The sequence below is a fragment of the Zonotrichia albicollis genome, chromosome 8 (genome assembly GCF_047830755.1).
Source record: "Zonotrichia albicollis isolate bZonAlb1 chromosome 8, bZonAlb1.hap1, whole genome shotgun sequence".
Classification (NCBI taxonomy): domain Eukaryota; kingdom Metazoa; phylum Chordata; class Aves; order Passeriformes; family Passerellidae; genus Zonotrichia; species Zonotrichia albicollis.
Genome location: NC_133826.1, coordinates 27086295 through 27106293, shown reverse-complemented (window position 1 = coordinate 27106293; position 19999 = coordinate 27086295). Strand labels below are relative to the sequence as shown.

The 19999-nt window shown below is 56.7% G+C and overlaps 2 protein-coding genes across 10 annotated transcripts in view; one reads left to right on the top strand and one right to left on the bottom strand.

Annotated features, from left to right (window-relative positions):
* LOC106629549 (uncharacterized) overlaps positions 1-4900 on the top strand; it is a 119552-nt gene extending 114652 nt beyond the window's left edge. For 6 of the 8 annotated variants that reach the window (XR_012581439.1, XR_012581438.1, XR_012581437.1 and 3 more), the window contains one exon: positions 3369-4900. Coding sequence is in view for 3 of the 8 variants with exons in the window: in XM_074546346.1 (XP_074402447.1) it covers positions 3369-3495 (127 nt within the window). In the remaining 5 variants the exon portion in view is untranslated. Of the gene's footprint in view, positions 1-655 lie in introns of all 8 variants that reach the window. The other 2 variants (XM_074546347.1, XM_074546344.1) reach the window with 2 other exon arrangements.
* Positions 4446-18293, bottom strand: BRINP2 (BMP/retinoic acid inducible neural specific 2). 2 transcript variants are annotated; one of them, XM_074546342.1, is made up of 8 exons: positions 18083-18293; positions 11166-11512; positions 8480-8670; positions 8167-8357; positions 7721-7826; positions 7128-7364; positions 6740-6962; positions 4446-6418 (listed from the first exon to the last, which is right to left on the bottom strand). In XM_074546342.1, exons 2-8 carry the CDS (start codon positions 11444-11446, stop codon positions 5302-5304), a joined length of 2346 nt encoding a protein of 781 aa, XP_074402443.1. In that variant the 5' UTR covers positions 11447-11512; positions 18083-18293; the 3' UTR covers positions 4446-5301. The 2 variants fall into 2 exon arrangements, with proteins under 2 accessions (XP_074402443.1, XP_074402444.1); XM_074546343.1 differs by lacking the exons at positions 11166-11512; positions 18083-18293 and having other exon boundaries at positions 8167-8376; positions 8480-8662.
* Between the last annotated feature and the right edge of the window lie 1706 nt (positions 18294-19999).

Genomic DNA, 19999 nt, shown 5'->3' with positions numbered 1-19999 from the left:
TTTGTGTATCCCAGGAGGGTTTGTGTACAGAGAAGAGGATGCCTGTAGGCTGGGAGAGCACTTTTAAAAATAATTTGACTGATTTTTCTCCTTCTTTCTTCGCATCCAGTCAGTCTCCACTCCTGGCATATGCAGTAGGAGCAAAAGGTCTGGCTTGAAGATTTTTTGGGGATTTTATTCCACCCAACAGGAAAATCCCTCTGAATTTCATCCCATTGTCCACCAAATTTTGCCCGTCTCAACCCTTGGTCCAGGAGCAGAGCCCAGAGGAGGAGAAAGCAATTTGCCATTGCCATTCCTGGTCCTTGCAAATTTTTCCACTTGCAGAATGGGGTGCAGTGAAGAGACTTCATTTGGTGGTGTCTGAAGGGTCTCCAGGTTCTCCTCAAGAGCTGGGAGTGGCTGAGGGCACTCACGGAGGCAGTGGGGTTGGGTGGCTGAGGTTGTGCTTTTTGATCTTTGCTTAAGGAGGAGTTGGTGGGGAGGGAAGAAGGGAGCTGAGGAACTGGGACTGGGGCTTCCTGAGGTCCCCACCAGCTGGAGTCACCCCAGATTGTCACTGAGCTCCTAGTGGGGACACAGGAGGGTGGCTGGGACATCTCCTGCTAGCAGAAATGTCCCTGTTGCTCTGTGCTGATTCTGCTGCCTCCTTCAGGGACTGTGGCAGGAGGAGGAAGAGGGAGGAAGAAGCTGAGGTCACCACCATTTCAGGAGGTTGTGAATTTTCCCTTCCTTCTCCTTTACCATTCACCACAGACCCTGTAAATCCTCTCTGGAGAGAAAACACCAGGGAGCATGGCATGGGGGGATGAGAACCCTTGGTGGCTTTGAAAGAGATGGCAGAGAGGAAAAACAGCCCAGCATTGGCAAAGGGGGGAAAATAGACTGAGAGAAAGAAGCTGAAAATGTGCTGAAATGGCTGATGACAGCCCAAACAGCAGGAGAAGGCTCCTGCCTGACAATTAACGAGGCTCTGGTGCTAATTTGCCACCTTGACTGCACTTCTGAGCTTGGCAGGAGAAGGGGGAGGAAAAACAAAAAGATGAGGCTAAAAAGGAGCCAGTGAGGTTTTGGGTTGCCTCTTGGCCATGCAGATGTCACTGGGCTTTGGAGAGCCAGGGGAAACAGGGGGGGCTGGTGGCAAACCCCACCAATACACAAGCCTGGTGTGTGGAGAGAATGATGACAAGATTCCATGGGCTGGTGCTGGCAGGGCAGCTCTGGGCCACGATGCTGCCCACCTCAGGGGTGCCAGCTTCCCAGGGATCACATCCCACCATCTGCTGGGCTGTTGGGAGAGTGAGAGGTGATCCCAGGTGTGCCCAGGAGCATCTCTGTGGTGACTGAGTTGTGAGGAAGGAGCCCGAGCTGTGCTGGGGCAGAGAGGGCAGCTTGGCATCTCCTGCCTCCCCCAGAAACGCTGTCAAGCACAGAGCAGGTCTGCTGGCAGCTGCCTGCTGTGGCTAACAGAGCCGCAGGAGCCCTGGGCAAAACGCTCATCCTGCAGCTTCCTGCCAAGCCAAACCCTGATTCCCTGATTCCCTCCTCCTGCCCATCCTGCAGCCCAAACCCAGAGACCAGGGGGATGCATTAAAAGCAACATCTGCACCAGTGTGCTGTTTGCATGCAAAGCAGGAGAGTTCCTGCCAGCTCCAGCGTGTTACCTGGAGCTCTCCCAGCCCTCCCCCCTCCCCTGGGATGTTTTCATTCCTGTGCATCCACGTTCTTCTGTGCCAGGCTGGCAGTGTTTGCTGCGAGCCACAGGGGTAAACTGAGGCAGGCTGGAGCAAGAATGCAGAGTTAGGCTGACAGCCTCTCTCCACGGCAAAGCTGGCCTTGCTGTTTGGGCCCAGCCTGATGCAGAGGTGCCCTTGGGCCACCACCTGATGGCACACAGGGCTGGAGGCTCAAAGGGTGAAGGCAGGAGGGGGAAAAGGGTGTAGGTTACAAAGGTGGAGCTGTTTGCTCAGGTGCAGCCCATCACAGCCCATCCCTGGCTGTCTCAGGGTGGCAGATGGAGGCAGGACCAGCCCCAGCCTGAGGGCCATCATCTCTCTCTGCCCTGGGAGAGCTGTGCAGGAAACCCCATGCTGCTGCCTGGGCTGGGGGTGAAACAGCCTGGCCCTCCCTGGCCTCCTTTGCCCTGGCAGAGCTGCCAAACAAACGTGTCTGGAGGCAACCAGAGTGTCTGCATCCAGCAAGTGAAGAGCTCAGCTTGTTATTTAAAGGCCATTTTCTGGCTTTCATACTGCAGAGAATCTCATATAAACACAGAGTCTAGAAAGGGACAACCCCAAACACAGGAGTTGTTAAAACCTGATGGGTTTGGTGCTGAATTCCTGGTTCAGGCTGGCTGTTCCCATCCTGAGGCCAGATCCCAGCTCTCCAGCCAGCCCTGCTGCCATCAGCACTGTTCTGTGCAGGGAAAGCACTGCAAGGTAATCAAATGCTGACCTCCAGTTATTAACCTTGTCCTTTTAATCACCTCCGCTGAGTGCCTTAATTGCTGGGCAGGGATGGGAGGACCTGGCTGCTTCCACCTGAGATTCCCACACAGCTTGGCAGTCCCTCCCAGGGCATGCTGCTGCTGCTGCTCTTCCTTTAACTCACACAAATCCCCCCAAAAGGTGGGAGCATTTCTCTCCCAAAATACAGCAATTCAGCAGCCAAATTTAAGGAACCAATTCTGTTTTTCTGAGTTAAAGAGGAGGTGCAGCCCCATGGTTTGGGGGTGGGTGACCAAGGTCTTGTCTGCCTCCCCATGGGAAGTGCGTTTTGCTGAGACAGGGCTCTGCCAGCTGCCAAGCCTTGGAGTGCCATGCACAGCCTCATTCCTAAAGGGAATTAATTGGCAGTTTGGGCCAAACTTGGTGCTTTTGGGCAATAGGTTACAGATATTGCTGAGAGGCTGTGGAGAGAGGAGAGGCAACTGCTGAGGATGCAAAGAGCTGGTGGCTCATCCTTCCAGTTGCCTGCCTCCCCTTACTCCCTGCAGTGCTTTTTTGCATCAAATTAAAAGTAAATGGCCTTCATCCACCTCCCTCCTCACACATGGGACTGTTAGGGCATCACTTGGCTCCATCTGGAGCCTATACAAAGCCAGAGAAGTGCAGGGTGCATCCCTTGATGGGTACCTTGAGGTGCTGCCAGTCACCCCAACAACTCTTATATTCATGTTGACCTGGGTTTAGGATGTGGGACTGGTTCAGGACACCAAAAAATATGGTAGGAAGTGCTCTTTCTAGAGGAGATGGGAGTGGGTCAAGGAATGTTAGCCTGCCACATGGCCCACGTGATGATGGGGAGAACCCCAGAATGGTTTGGGTTAGAAAACACCTTAAATCTCATCTTGCTCTAACCTTCCACAGGCAGGGACACCTTCCAGTAGCCCAAAGCCTCATCCAACCTGGCCTTGGACACTTCCACGGATGGGACACCACAGCTGCTCTGGACAACCAAGAAGTGATGGAATATACACAGCAGAAGCCAAAATAACTTCTCTAGCTGGGAATCCTGCTGGCAGCTCTGCCTGCTCAGGAGCGCTGCTGGCCCTCATGCCTGTGCCCTCCCCATCCTCATGGGGATGTCTGCCAGCACTGCCTGGGGAGCCCAGAGGATGGCTTTGACTTTTCATTTCCTCCTGGTGTGTTTAATTGCCTGATTTTTTTTCCCTTTAGGACTGGGAGAGAGAGGAGAGGTGGGCAAAGGAAGACAGATGTGTGGAAAATAGAAGGCTAGGTGACAGATTGAGGGCTGCTATAACCACAATAGCCAGCCTGATGGATTGATAGATTAGACAGGGAATATAAATAGCAAGTATGGTTTATCTATCCCTGTTTTATTTTCCTCTTGTCTGTCTCTTTATCTCTCCTGGAGTTATTTTCCTCCTGCTTATCTCTTTATCTGCCCAGCGCGAGGATGGGGGAGAGGTGGGTGACAGGAGCAGGATGGATGAGTTCAGGTTTCCACTGCCTTTGCAGCATCCAAGCAGACAAGTTTTGCCAGCTGTGGAGGATTAGAAGGCGGCCTCAGACCTGCACACTGATTCACATTTCCCACCCCTCTCCTTTCCCTGCCCCATCCCCTTTGTCTGCACGCCTCCCTTGGGGATCCCTGCGGTCACAGGGTCTGCTCCTTCCTCTCTCTGCCTCATCCTTGGCCAAGGGATGAGGGCAGGCACTGGAGCAGTGAGCTCTGCTTGTCTGGGCTCCCGACATTCCCATCTGACAGCCAGGCAGCTCCACTGCTTGATATTCCAGTCAGGCACCCAGCACAGCAGCACTGGGAAGGAGGGAGGGAGGGAGGGGAGCCACACAGCACGGGGAAAGCCAGGGCTAGGGATGACAGTAACTGTTCTGTTCTTTTTTTTTTTTTTTTTTTTTTTTTTTTTTAATCTCAGTTGGTTTTGGTTGCTCTTTTGCTCAAAAAAGGCATTTTTTAAAAAATATATTAAACAGATACATTTTACTAAGATGTCTCTTGGCTGAAGCCACTGACAAGAAATGACACTCCCCAAATGAATAGGCTTAAAAAAACCTGTCCCAAACAAACCAAATAAATAAATACATAAATAAAACATTTTCTTTTTCTTTCTTTTGCATTAGGGTGGGGGTTTTTTTGTTGGTTTTTCTGTTTTGTAGGCAACCTTGGCCCACAGCTTTTTTGTGCCACACCAAAAGAGGGTGTCTGTGATGGCAGCATCCCTGGGCAGGTGCCAGGTCCTTCCAGGCAAGGGGTGAGACGGTGCCTCGGCACGGCAGCAGACACGGGGTGCTCGTGGAGAGGCCGCAGGGGAGACCTGCAGGGTCTGCAGGGCCTGTGCTGTGGGCCCCCAGCAGCACCGTGTGCGAGGCCACGGCTGCAGGATGGATGGTGGGGGATGCAAAGGTGCCAGTAGAAACCTCTTAAAAAGACTACAAAAGTTGGGGTGGCAAGGAGGCCGCTGCTGGGGGATTCTTAGGGTGGGTTCAGCACCTGCTCTGGTGGGACCAGCATCTGCCTCAGGGCAAGCCACACCCCCTGGGCTGCTGGCACACCTCCCCAGCCACAGTGGCATTGTTCCCACACTTGGAGCCAGTTCACAATGCCATGAGCCATTCCTCCTCCTCCTCAGTCCCACTGGCATTCTCCATCCGCCCGAGCCCTGTGTCTCTTTGGCCAGATGCTGGGTGTACCATGGAAGCACGCAGTTGGCACTAAGGTAAGGCCTTGATTTAAATTTTTAGGGTGGTTCTTTCTCTCTCCTCCCCAGGCAGTCTGTCCTGGCAGCCCCTGGCCGAGGTGTGAGCGCTGCCAGCTGTGTTAGCTGCACAGCTTGCCCGTCTCCTGCTCCAGGGCGTTGGGCAGCTTGGCGTTGAAGGCCCTCAGGGAGGACTGGATCCTCGCCACCTCGTTGTTGGCCAGCTTGAGCCGGTGCCGGAGCAAGCAAGTGAAGAGGTCGAGGCGGATTTTGCCAGGGGGTGAGAGCCTGTTCACCCTGTCCCTGATCTCCAGCAGCTGCAGCATGGCTGAGTCCTGGGAGCCCTGCGTGTAGGGGTAGTCCAGCTGGAGGATCAGGTCACGGATGGCATCTGGCTCAAAGGGCAGGCTGTAGCCAAAGACTTGCAAGCTGTTGATTTTCATGTAGCCCAGGTTCTTGGAGGGATCTGACATCTCCAAGGGCTCATAGTAGATTGTCTCGTTGGAGCTGTCATCCAGAGACTTGATGCGGCTCCGCAGGTAGACGTGCACCGTCTCAAAGAAGGTCTTCCTCTTGTTGCCCAAGGTGATGGTCCAGTTTTGGCACTGGGCAGAGGCATCTACGGTAGTCCTTTCCCAGTCTGGGAAGCTGCCCTCGTTGACAGGCATGAACCAGCTCTCTGAGTGGCTTCCCCCAAAGGGGTTAACATAGATGGCCATGACGGGCTCCAGGGTGCTGTTCTTGGTGAGGCAGATCTGCAGAGACAGGGCCAGCATGATGTGAACCAGCCCAGGCTTGTACTTGTTGCTCTTGAGGGTGAGGAGCATGCGCTTCCTCCAGGAGGGGTCGAACCAGCTGCCCAGGCGCATGTCATTGCTGATGAAGATGGAGTGCACCTCGATGCGGCTGTCCCGCTTCTGCAGCAGGTACTTGAGCTCCAGGTCCTGCAGGTCCGTCTCCAGCCCCAGGTACTGCTCCAGGGAGTCGGCCACCTCGGGGCGGCAGAAGCCCTGGGTGAGCGCGTAGCCGTGGTGGCAGCTCCCGCAGCGGGTGCTGTTGTCCTGGTCACAGCTGGCACAGGCTGGCCCGTCGCCCAAGGCACACGGGATGGAGCCCTGGCAGGAGGGCTGCTCTGAGGGACAGGTGCAGCTGTGGCTTTCTTCCAGGAAGGTCCCAGGCACGGTGGTCTCGCTGCAGTACAGCAGAGACTGTGCGCGGCTCCACCAGTAAGGGAGGGACCTGGTGCACAGAAACACAGAAGAGAGGCTTAGATGGCATCTTTTGGGATGTGACTGGCTTTCCCTAAGGATGGAAAAGCTGCCCACCTCGTGTTGGTTTCCTGCTCTGCTGGTGGCCCTCCCATGAACCCATTTTCCACCTTCAGGTCTGCACCTGATCTCTCAGGGCCACATTCCAGGCTGGTACAGCCGCTCCTGCTGCCTGCTCACCCCCTCCTCGGTGGGAGCTTCTCCACTTGCAGCCACAGGGGGTTATCCCCGGGCAGTGCCCCACCCCTGGGGCACGGGGCAGTGCCCCAGCAAGGCTGCCGGGGCACCCTACCTCTCCTTGGGCAGCTTGAAGCGCGGCTGGCGGTGGCAGCGCTTGCTGAGGTTGAAGAGGCGCCGGATGAGCCGGAAGGTTTTCCTGGAGAGCAGCTTCAGGCTGGTGCCCAGCTGCTGGTAGCGGTGCTGGACATCCAGATCCATGCTCCAGAAGTGGGAGATGGCTGTCCTGTTCAGGAAACGGTCCGTGGGGAGTCTTTTCACCAGGGCCTGAAACTCCTCTGTGGGGAGAAGGAGATGGCATCAGGAACTCTGGAGAGCAGGCAGTAAAGGTGGAGCTGAAAGCAACCTCCCTCCACCCGAGCTCTTCATGGTGAGAAGAGGAGCACCCAGCCTGGGCTGCTCTCAAAGGGAAGGAGATGCTCGGCGGGGTCTGCCAGCCTCACCTGACTCCTCAAACTGGCTGTGGTGGCTCTCCCAGGCCCGCCCGAGCTGGGCCAGGCTGCTCTCCAGCGCCTGGATGTCGGCCTCGGGGCAGTTGCAGCGGGGGAAGGCGGGTTGGCACTGGCAGCGGCAGTCGCTGCGGCGGCACAGCAGCTCCCCCGCCGAGCCGCAGGCGATGTAGCTGAGGGCGGCGGCCACGAACCTCTCCCGCAGGTAGGAGGGCAGCACCGTCTGCAGCCCTGCGGAGGGAGCAGCCCCGAGGGCATCAGGGCACACACGGAGCCCCTCAAACACCACCTGGGCGAGGAGGGCACCAGCCTCTCCCCCCTCGCCAGGCTCCCACCCTCGCATGATTATCATATCAATTTGCTGTGGAGCCACTTGTCTGGGCTCTGCATCGATCTTGGCTCCTCTTGGCAGACAAGCAACAACCTCATCCTGCCCAGCTTTCATTATTTTCCTCCCCTCTCCTCCCCAGCCCTGAAATTAGAAGCAGCATCTCATGCCAGCATCCTCCCCTGCATCCCCCCGTGCACCCACAAGCATCCCATGGCAGCAATTGTCCGCCCCCACATCCCCACGAGCCCGGTCCTACCTTGGAGCTGCACTTTGTTCTCAGGGCTCTGCACCAGGACAGAGCTCACCGAGTCCAGGTTGTCATAGTTGCTGCAGCCCAGTGGCCCTGTCCGTGTTTCTGTCACCTAAGGTGGGGACACGAAGCGGTCAGGGTACACAGGAGGGGACACAGGGTGCCCTACCCCGGTGAGAGCGATGCAGACAATCCCTGACCCGCTGGCCAAGCCCCCCTCCTCGTAGCAGGGCGATGGTCAGAGAGGAGAACTAATTATCTGCTAATTAGCTTGTTGACAGGCGGCAGCCCGCTGAAAAATGTGCCTTTATTAGCGTGCCCAATTTCCCATAAATAATGGAAGGTGTTAACTTTCCCGGCTCTCTGCTCTCTGGGGGATGCTGTTTCAGGTCGGGCCAGCTGGAGGGGCCCCGGGCAGTCCCGGCGCTGGCCCCTCCTCGCCCCTCTCGTACCTTGATGGCAGCCGTGGCGATCTGGATGTGGTGCAGCCGGCGCAGGGTGCTCTCCCTGTCGATGAAGTAGGAGGCTGCCAGCTGGTGCAGGGTCTCCAGCGACACCCCCGAGCTGTTCCCAGCCCCCGCCGCGGGCTCTGCCCTCCGGCTAAGCTTGCGCTTGTCCACGAAAATGGTCAGGGACTCCTCTCCTGGGGGGAGATGTGATACCTGAGAAAGGCTGTGGGCTGCCCCCATTCCCGTTCCTGGCCATGCAGTGCTGCTTTTCCCACCCTCCCTCACTGTGCGAGGGGCTGAGCAGCCCAGCGCTCACCTCCCAGCGTGGCAGCCAGCAGGAAGTGTGTCCCATACTTCTTGATGAGGCTGTCGGTGATCTGCTGCGCGCTGGGCCGCCGCCCCAGCAGCCGGATGTTGCGGATGAATTCGGGGGCCAGGGGAAGTGGGAGGCTGAAGAAATCTTTCCTCTCCAAGGCCAGATTATTCACCTTCCAACGGGCAAACTCTCTGTGGGACGAGAGCAGCAGCGGGGAGAGGGTGTGAAGGGGGTCTGGCCATGGCACATGCATGCTCTCCTTCCTTATGCCCCTGATTTCCATTCAGGACAGGTGGAAAACTCTGGAAAGAATAATCCCGACCTCCCCACTGGAAATGAAGGACCTGCTGCCAGCTATGGATCCAGGCAGGACAAAAGCACCGTCCCTCCCTAAGCCATCGATGGTGATAAAGAGCTACAAGCAGCGGAGATGCTGGCTATTGATTAACCCAGCACCTCCGGAAGGCATTAATCACAGCCCAGGGCAGGGCTAGAGCCTCTTCCAGCCCTTTGGGCTGGCTGCAGCTCATCCCTCCTCCAGCCTACAGATCCAAGGGAAAATCCAGCATCTGGGGGTGTCATGGTTTTCAACATCAGCAGCGTTTTGTGGGAAGCTGGAGGTGTTGGGATGTGGTGGGTCCCCTCAGAGCCCCAGATGCTGTCAGTGTGCCACCCAGCCTGTCACTGCCTCTAAAACCCCTCATAAACAACCAGCAGCAAATTTCAGCTTAATCTTTGGCATTTGGCTCTAATTAAAACCAGGCTGTGCCTCTCAGACGGGGCTGGCTGGGAAAACAGGGAGAGGGAGGGAGAAGGAGGGAGCAGTGGATGGGTGCAAAGCAGCAGCTGCTGGGCTTGGCAGATGACAGGTTGCCTCCCACCATGACTTTGGGCCCAGAAGATGGGATGCAGGGGCCTGTAGCAGGGCTGAGGATGAGGCAGGGGGGTGCTGCCTCTCCCCTTGCACACACACACTCCCTCGGGGCTGGGGTGCCAATTTTCCCCCTTCCATCCCGGAGGCAAACAAGCCCCGAAGGCTGATGGCAGGTTCTCTGCCTCTGGGGAGGTGTGAGCCAGCTCTGTCCCTCTGGCTGCTCCTTCCTGTCCCACCACCGTCACCAGCAGCATCCCTGGAGGACGCAGCTCCCTCGGCATGGCAGCATCAGCACACAGGAAAGGGGAGAGGAGCTCCCTGGGGGTGCAGGGCTGCAAAACAAGGCTGCAATCCCAGCACCCACATCAGCATCCCCAAGAGGCCCTGGTCAGGCTTTGCTTTGCTGCTGGAAGCCCCCAGGGCTCAGCACTGGTGGGGAATGGAAGGGAAAGGGCTCATTAGGCAGAGGTGACAGCCCCAGTTAGGCCCAGGAGGTGGTGGAGTGGAGTGGGTTTCCCACAGAGGCTGTCACAGGGTGGCCTTGGCTGTGGTGAGTGGACCCCACTGCTGCCAAACCTGGTTCTCTGCTGGCAAGAAACCCCCTCCAGCCTCGGCCCCCATGTATACAGCATCCCATAGCAGTCCAAGGGCTGATGGCACTGGGGACATGCCAGGGGGTCAGTCAGTGGCTTTTCTTGAGCAGCATCCCAGCCCCAGAGAACTGCCTGTCTAGGCAGGTTCAGCAATTTGGCACAGACATCTTTGTGCACAGAAAAAGGACAAAAGAGCATCTTTGTACAAAGGGCCTGGAAGGTGGACACCACATGCACACTGTCCCTTCTGCTGTCCCCAGCCTCCATCTTGGGGCAGGAGAGCATACGTGGAGGATGTCCAAAGGGACTGGAGCACACGAGACCCATCCAGCCCAGCGGGCTCTGTGCCTCCTGCCACAAGGGCTGATCCCATCTCAACCTGGGCACCAAATCCCTCCCATTTAAGGGCAAATCCTGCCTGGTGTCAGGACCCAGGGCATCCCTCTGGCTGTCCTGAGCAGCCAAGACCCCTGCCAGGGGGCTCGGAGACCCTGGCACAGAGCCCAAAATGCCCCTGTGGTTTTGATTATGACCCATGGAGCAAGTTACCAACCTTAGATGAAGATCTGCAAACCATGACAATTTAAGAAGAATGATAGTGAATTTATCACAAGGTGAAAAATAGGTTTTTGGGGTTTTTAGAATGGGGGTTCAAGGGGCAAAATGGAGGAATCTGGGCATGTCCAGACTTTCTCCTTCTTCTTCTAGGCCTCCATCTTTTGGTGTGATGTTTGCACTTTTAGATTGGTTTAGACTAGAAGTTCACTGTCTAACATAGGTGATAGGTATTGGGAAGGAATTGTAAACATTGTACATGTAGTTTTTAGAATAAAGACATACCACCACCCTGGGGGCAGGCAGAGTGCCTGGAACTGTCCTGCTGAGCGGACTTTGGCTGGACAGGAGAAAGAATTTTATAGCTAAGAAACAATAAACAACCTTGAGACCGAGAAATTAAGAGCTCTGACTCCTTCTTCAAGCACCGGGCTGGGAAAAGAGACTTTGTAACTTCTCTCGGGGTCACTCTGACCAGCTAGAGACCCTGCCAGCCTGGAGCCCAGCCTGGCCTCACCAAGAGCATTCCTGGAAAAGCAGCATCTCACATCCACCCAATAGGCAGCCTCCTCCCACACGTGGGGGTCTGCTCATGTGGATTAGAGAGGGTCTGCCTCCACTCTGCTGTGCCCCCACATCCCCCCAGCCTGTCACAGCCTCTCACCTGTAGATCCTGTACCTGGTGGTGAACCCCTGCCGGTAGCGCTCCATGAAGTCCACGTACTCCTGGGCTCGGTAGAAGGGTCCCCGGTCGGTGAGGAGCCAGTCGAGAGGCGGCCGGGCCGAGGGAGAGGAGGATGAGGAGGAAGAGGAGGGCGTGGCGGGGGCTGCATGGCCCTGGGGCACGGCGCTGCAGCGGCAGCAGGCGCTCAGGGCCAGCAGGGCCAGCGGCCAGGGCAGCATGGGCGGGGGCCCGTCAGCACGGGGCAGGTCCTGCCGCCCCATCCTGCTGCTGCCCGGCCGGCTTCTTCATTCTCTCACCCCGCGGCAACGCTCCGGGACAGCCCCGCCCTGCAAGGACAAGCGGGGAAACCCGTGAGGAGCGGATGGAAACCGGGAGCAAGCTCTGGAATGCTGGCTGGGATGCTGCTGACAGAGGGAAAGCTGCGCTCCAGGGAGAGCCTGGTCATGCCACAAGAAATAAGAGTTTGTGGGGCTGGGGGTGCTGGAGTTAAATGAAATCCTGGCTGATGGCTGTTTGAGGAATTTCTGGATTTTTCTTTATGTTTTTCTCTGCTGGACATCAGCCTGGCATATTATTTATTTATTATTATTATTATTATTATTATATGACACAGCTCACTGCTGTGAGCTGCCCTGCACCCTGCATTGTGGGAACAAATGTCATGAGCATGCAGCTCATTTCAGGTGGGGCTAAAAATGATAATCATGGGGAACTGGGAAAATCAGCTTCTCCAGGTATGGACTGGATCATGTCTGGTTGACGTTAGACTTGTCTTTGTGTCCTGCTAGCGTCTGGATGGATGGATGGCCACTCCAAGGCTGCCTTAGGCTGATGGAAGTAGTGTTCTGAGTGCAAAGTAAAGATGGAGCTTTTCTGGCAGCAGCAGCCACAAGGACAGAGCCTGAATTTGCCAGCAAAGGTGGAGATGGGGATCTGCAAGGTCTGGCCAAGGCCAGGTGTGCTGTGAGGCACCAGCAGCTGTTTGCCCAGAACAGGGACCCCCTTGCTGCAGTCCTGCCAGGGAAGGTAGTTTTTGTTCCAGGAAGGCGGCTGGAGCCCAAATGCCCATCCCTGCTGAGCTCACACCAACCCTGCCTTCTCCCAAACAGGGCTTTGCTGGATGAATCATCATGCTTGAACATGTAATAATATGTTTTTTTCAATTTTTTTCTCCCTCTCTTCTATTTTTAAACCCTTAAGGGTGCCCTTTGATTACACTTTCTCAGCTTCTCGCTCAGCCCTCGAGGCTGGGGCCCTGTGAATTTTAAACAAAAGCTGAGACTTTCACATCACCAGGCTGCGGTGCCAGGGCAGTGGGGTGGGCAGGAGCAGCAGGCAGGGCTTCTGTTCCCCCACACTCGTTTTTCACGTGTCACCCTGGTTTTTCCCAGCCTGGCAGGCAGCCACATGACAGCCCAGTCACTGCCTCCTGCCCCTGGCACGTGGGGCAGGATGTGCCCAACTCCCAACCCTGTCCATGCTGGGCTGGGGGACAGGCAATGCCAGGCTGGTTTCCTCACTCTGTGCCTCAAGGAGGGGGCATCCCCCACCCCCAAAACGTGGCAGGACCCGACGCCAGAGGCTCATGGAGCTGCCACGTGTGGGTGGTGGCTGAGCACCCAAGCATTTGGCTGCCCCTAATCCTCCCTGCTAAAGCTGGGCTGAGGGCAAGCAGGCAGAAGGGATGCAGAGCCTGCCTGAAGCAGACCTGCAGCTTGCTCCCCTCCCCAGGAATATCTGCTGGTACAATTAACAATTGATGTGGCCTGGGGACCAAAGGGATCTCAAAGGCCAAGATTAACCCAACCCCCCCAGGTCCATGCTGCCTGCAGCCAGGTCCTGCTGCTGTGTCCAGGAGAGAATGGCGGGAGCCAGGGTCTGGCACTAAACCTCATGGATGGTTTAGATACTGACCATAGGCTAAACCCTCAGTGATTTGATCCCTTTCCCATACAGCAAGGAGGAAAGCAACACTGTGGATCTCAGCTGAGAAGCTGAGGGAGGGTAAAGCCTCCTCGAACAGCATCTTTCTAAACCCTGCCCATGGAAACACACTGCTTGTAGCATTAAATATGGCTGTGACAGCAAAACACCTTGTTTAAATATCTGGTGCACTGGGACTCTGCCTGTTGCCTCACAAACAGGCTTGGCACACCCTGGCTCCTGGTCTCCCATCATCATCCATGAGTTTTAAGGGGCTCCTGACCCAGCTCCAGCTGGGGTTGCTCCCTGGCTGTGTCCCTTCCCCCCCTCCCTCCACACAGCCAGAGTCTCACGGGGGATGTTAAAGGGGATTTTAAATGGTTAAAGGAGATGTTTTTCCAGTGCCATGGGACACTGGCCTCATCCATCACCACTTCACACCACCACAGACTGGTTTTGCACCAGTCACTTCACCGCCCTCCCTGAGGCTTTCCTGGTGTAAATCGGGAGGACACAGGAATATTCTCCCTTTGATTCAAAGCACAGAGGGGATTTTTTTTTGGAGTGGGACACACCAGGCAGAGCACTGTCTTTTCCATCAAACCACCGTAGATGTTAAATACTTCTCACCAGCACTAACCAGCCCGTTGCCATTACCACCCTGGGGGGCATCTCCACATCCCTTCACCAAGAGGGATTTTCCATGCTGTCCTTCCCCTCCAAATGCCCTCTCCCACCAAAGCACCACAGCTAAGGCAGCAAGCATCTGGCTCACCATCCTGGGGATGGATATTATGGGTAGACCCACTGTGGACCACCTTTTCCCTCAGGCTGTGGTCCCTAGGCCAGCTCTGCACCACCTCAGCCTGCTCTGACACCTTCCCTGGGGAGCCCATTCTGAGATTCCAGGCTGAGCATGCCATGTTTCCCTGTGGCTACTTCATGTTTTACTATAGAGCAATAAAAATAGGATTTGATATTTCCAGCACTCAGCCGGGGCAAACTGGTACAAAACCAGTGAAGAATCCCTCCTGGTATGGAGCAGAGTTTCCAGCCTTGCTGAGTGAGCTTTTATTCACACTTCCCTCCTATTCACACGGCGCGTGGTGGCACCTCCGAGGGATGCTCCTGCCTGGGGACGGTGATGACGCACGGCAGCATCCTTGCCAACACGAGCTGGAGTCCCAAGCCAGGCAGAACGGGCAAGGAGGGCCTGTGAGGGGGCTGCACTGGCTCTGCAGCAGCTCATCCCCAGGGAGCAGCTCTCCTGCACCACTGTCACCGGGGTAATTTATTTCCTCCTATCGATCAGGAGTGATAGAAAATAAATACGTGCAGATATTGCCATAGCTGTGCACAGTCCTCAGTGCCTACAGCTGGAGGGAGCTGGCTCTGGTTTGAGGGGAAGGGGGGCTGCACTGCAGCTCTCTGGGGTTGGGGCAATGCTTTTCAGGGCGCACCTGCACATGCTCACACCAGGATCCTCCTGGGATGCTGGGGAGAGTAAAGCTCTTTAGAAACAAGTAACCCCCTTGACCTTACTACTAGAGCTGGAAATAACTTTCTAATCACTTTTCCTTGATCCAAAAAAATGAAGATTTGATGAGAAGCATCTGACAACTCTTTTTTTTCTTCTTCCTTTTGATTTAGGGTTTTGCATCACAAAAGTTGGAAAACTTCCAGCTTGTTTTTTTTTTTTCTCCTCTTCCCTTTTCTATAAAAACCCCGAAGCAAGGAAGAAGAGTACCAAAGTAAATATTATTGGCAAATTTTCCTAGAATCACAACCTCTTTCAGGGCCAAGTCTTCCTGAGCTTCTTGAAGTGCAGTCTGTCCCCATTGCCTGCAGCAGAACACCCCAGTGATGGCTGATGCATGGCCCACACTGTCACTTGTCATGAGCTACATCTTAAAAAGAGCTCGTGACAATTTCTAGAGTCACTCCCCACCCTGGGGATGGCAGTGGGGTCACTTCTGCAGTGGTGTCCTCATCCAAAATGGCTTGAGAGGCTGAAGGAAGGATGGGGGTGTTCAGGTGAGCTGCAAAAGCCTCCCTCTGCTGCCCTTGGAGCTGACAGTGACAGCAGCAACACCCTCAGCACAACATCGGAGTTATGCCGAGGTCCCGCTCCCCTCCATGCCCACGGCATCTCCAGAGCCACGTGCTCCATCACTCATCAGGCTGAGCTCGATAATTAAGATGTTAGCTAATTGTTAGGGACATTAACATTGATTTGTGCCCTTTCATGCTGCAGGAGCAGATCTGGAGATACAGCAACTGCGAAGCATGCACTGGGGAAGGGGCAGTGGAATTTGCCAGGTGCCGTTGGGAAGCACAGGAAGGTTCCAGATGGACCCTGGAACCACCTCTGTGCAGGCTGAGCTGAAGCCCAGAGCCACAGCAAACCCCAGTGCCCATGGCAGGTACACAACACCATCGGTGGCAGGGCTGTGGGATGTGCCTGAGTCAAGGAATGGTCCCTGGGCACAGTGGGAGCCCAGGTGCATCTGTGCAGGAGCGATGGGGAGGGGTCTGCAGCTCCCTGGGGACGCCTTTCAGTGGGAACGAGCATCAACCCAGTGACTGAGTCACTTTCTCATTAAACATGGAAAAGCTTTATCAAATTAAGGCCACTTAAAAGAGCCTGGGCAAAGGCTAAGTGCAGTTTAGCGTCTGAAGTGGATTGACTCAGCTGAGCCGTGTCTATCTGTGCATGCACGCAGGCGCCCAGGCCACCTCTCGCTCTTGCACACCTCGGGACAGACAATCCCAAAGGGCTCAATTTTAGCAGGATGCTCCCATTGCTCCGGGGCCTCCAGGCTCACCTGGGGCTTGGTGGAGCCTGTCTCCCCTACAGCCAGCCCTGCCTACATCTCCTCTGCCCCGGCTCGGCTGTGGCTCGGGAGGAGCTGCAGCGCCGGGCTGGTTCCCGCACGCTGCCAAGGAAGCTCCAGGGCCCCGCTGATCAGCCCGGCTAATTAAGAGAGCGAGGCAGGCACCGCCGGAGCGACAGCAGCGCCGTAATCGCCGGCAAAGCGGGCACGGCGGGGCGCTGGCAGCCACCTGGCAGCCGGCCCCGGTGACACGGCTCCGGGCGTGGGGACAGACAGACGGACACCTCGGAGCCGCGGCTGGGAGCGGGTTCTCCTGCTGTCACCCTCTGCAGCCCCATCAGTCACTACAGCCGAGGGACCCCAAGCCACTGCCCTCGCCCTCCTCCTCCTCCTCTCAGCTCATGAGATGCGCTAGAAAACCTGTAGGACTCAGTGACTTGGGTTCCTCTTATTAGCTTTTCTTTACATCCTCAAGAGCGAGACACTCGAAGATGAGAGTAAAGGAAAATAGCAGAAAATCCCAGGACTCAGGGAGCCGAGGATTTGCATAAGACATCAAATGAGTTGAAGCCTGGGCCGCTGTCAGGGGAGATGGCAGCTGCGTGCACAGTCGCACCAGTGCCATGTGTTCTGCCCTCTGGCTTTGCACACCCGAGACTTTCACACCTACAGGCAAAAAGCCTCTTAAATAAAGCAAATAAATGTGCAAAATAGAATTTCCCCCCCAGCACAGTGACGGCAGCAGCAGCTCTGGCTTCCCCACCTTGCGCTGAGCTCTCAGACCAAAGAATCCCTGCAGATGGATCTCTGGGACCAGGGAAGAGCAGCCCTGCACGCGAGGGGATGGGGAAAAAGAGCAACCCTGTGCACAAGGAGCCAGGGAAAGGGAGCAGCCCTGCAGCCTCCTCCCCAGGGAGTATGTCTCTTTCATCCTAACAGATCCTGCGAGCCCAGCACCATCCTCATGCAGGAGGCAGCGCAAGGTGAGGAACACTGCTTCCCTTCCCTGCCTTCACACGAGTGACAAGTGTCATGGACAGCCAGTGATGCACAGGTGGAGCTCAACCTTAGCAGACCATGATAAATAATGTGGTGGGTGGCTGGTGTTGGGCATAGAGAGGGAGCTCTCCTCTGGGGTGTCAGAGTGAGGCCACCTCCCCTGGACACCCAGCTCTCCAAACTGTCTCAGCACGGCCACCACAGACAGCTCCGCTTCGGAAAAAGTGCAGGGGCCTCCGGGGCTGGCAGGGACCCTCCTGGCTGCCGACAGAGAGGGGACACTGACATCTGCCGGCGGGTCCCACCCGGCCCCGAGCGCCCGGGCTCGGAGCGCCCGGGACCAGAGCGGGGACGCTCCGGGAGCCGCCACGGCCGCCCCAGGGCAGCCACACGCGGGTCCCTGGGGAGGGACCGGCAGCGCTGCGCCCGGAGCTGATGCGATCCAGCGCTTTAAAGACACCGAGTTTGTTTCTTACTGGAAAGATGAGTGTTGAGGGAAGGGAGCCTGGTAGCGGGGAGCCCTCGGGTACCGGAGCTGTGCCGGGCAGGCGAACAAACATCTCCTGACGGGTCACGCACCCATTGCTCGACCGATGCTCCGGGTGGCGGAGCGGGGCCCTGCGGTGCGGGGAACGGGCGATCCCCTCACGGAACTGATCCCCCCACAGGCTACTGATGAGCGGGGCCCATCGGAGAAATGCGCGTTTTAACATTTGCGGGGCCATCTCCTGCGGTCCCTGCGGGCGCGGGGTGTCTCACACGGGCATTTCACACCGAGCAGCGCACTCGGAACACGGCAGCAAGTCCCAGCATCCTGGGCAGCTCGTTTGTCTCTGTAGCCCGCCGGCTCCCGGTCCCACCGTGCCGGTGGCAGCCGCCCCTCACCTGCGGGGCCCCGCCGGGCAGGACTCGGTGCCTTCCCTGACACCTGAGCTCGCCGGGGAGGCTGCTAAGCGAGCCCGGAGCGGGGACACAACTTGACCAAGGTCACCGAGAGAGCCGCCGTCGGTACCCGGGATCTCCGCCCTTGCGGGGCCGCCGCTCGGCCCGCAGCGCTCCCTCCCCACCCCACCACCGGCGGGACCCCCGCGCCGCCTCAAACCCCGTCCCCAACTCCTCCCCGCGACCCCGCGGACTCACCCCAAGCTCCAAATCAGCGCCGGCGGGGCACCGGCCGCCTCTCCTTGGCGTCCCGCTCCGATCGGCTCCGGCTCAGCGGCCCCGGGCGCTGCCCCGCCGCCGCCTCCGGGCCGCGCCATGTGCGGGCGGCCGGGCGGGCCCCGGCGGCGCCGCCACCATCCCGGGCTCCCTCACCCGCGGCCGCCGGGTCCGCGCGCTCCGCGGGGCCGCCGCGCCGCGCCGATAATATATGCAGCTCCCGCAGCCAATCACAGGCTCCGCCGGCGGCTCCGCGCATTCCCATTGGGTGAGCGGGATGGGGAGGGGCGGGGCGTGGTGCGGGAGTCCCGCTCCCGCCTCCCGACCCGGGGTTAGTGAGCCCCGGGATGTGCGGGATCGGGAATGGGAGAGACCCTGAGAGCACCCCGGGATGTGCGGGATCGGGAATGGGAGAGAGCCTGGGAGCACCCCGGGATGTGCGGGATCGGGAATGGGAGAGAGCCTGAGAGCATCCCAGGATGTGTTCGTTCGGGAATGGTGGGGTTGGAAGGGACCCTGGAGATCATCCCATTCCCATCATGGGCAGGGACACCTTCCTCTAGGCCAGGTTGCTCCAAGCCCCGCCAGCCTGGCGTGGAACACCCGCAGGGATCCACATTCCCAGATTCTCCCTCCTGTGCTGGTCATTCCCGGTGAGCAGCAGGAGGATGCTGTCAGTGACACCAGATTTAGCGTTCCCAGATGGTTTTTTATGTGTGTTCCATTTATCCTTCTGTGTTCCTCACACCTCCCACCAAACCCCTTCCTTGCTCCTCTTTTCACACCTTGTTAGACATTCCAGGGGCACTGCTCCTGGGGGTGCATCCCTTCTCCAAACCTTGGAAGAACGTTGTTGGAGACGCCCTCTAAAAAATGCAAACCTTTTTTTAAATTATTTTTCAGAATGGAAAAGCTCCTTTTATAATGAGTTTGTGGCCCATGGTGAAAGAAGAGCAGTGAAAGGGCCTTGTGGAAATCATCCAGAGGGATTTCCCTGTGCTCCCCAAAAGGAACACAAAAGGAGGGCCATATCCTACAAAACATTGCTGCTCATTTTTCCTTATTTGTTCCTGGTTGTCCTTTCCCAATTTTCCCCATTTGTTTTTTTTGCTTGTGGCTTTTTTTTTTCCTGATTTTTACTGATTTCTCCTGATCCTGAGCCCGTTGCTGCTGGAGGGAGACAGCACTGCTGAAGCACCCACCACTACATCCCCACTGGTTTAGTTCAGTGCTTCTCTCTGGTTGTTGAAAATGGATAATTTCTGCTCAGCATAGTTCTTCCTGCCCAAAGAGTCGTGGAAGTTAAAAATACAGGGGGTTAAAAAGACAGATCAGCCTGGGGTGAAGCACCCACTGCTTGGGGTGTGGGAGCACAGTGCTGTCCCCATCAATGCATGCCCTGGGGCAGGCTAAGCTTCCCACATGAAGGAGGAGGAATTCAGGGAAACCATAACAAGAAGAGGTGGAGAGCTCTGCAAAAGAAAAATTTAAAAAAAATCACAAATATCTGCAGTGTGTGGGCTTTTTTGGAAGTGTGAGGTGGGATGGGGCACTGTCCCCATGAGGAGATGGTGTGGGAGCTCTGTGATGCCTCCACACCCAGTTCCAGAGCTGTCTGCCATCAGGAGAGCCCCGTTGGGAAAACCACACCAGCAGAACACAGCCGGGTATTCCTGCTGGGATGAGGACTGGGCATTGCCCCCACAGCGGAGGAAGAGAACATTTTCCATCCGAAGATTTGGGGACCACGGGTGTCTGGAGGAAGGTGTGGCTGTCAGACGAGCTGTCAGCGCTGCTTTGTGCTCCCTGAAAGAGGATGAAAATAAAAAGCATCCAGATTCAGGAAAAAGATCCAGTGGGTTTGGGATTGCCCTTACACTCCATATGTATATACACATA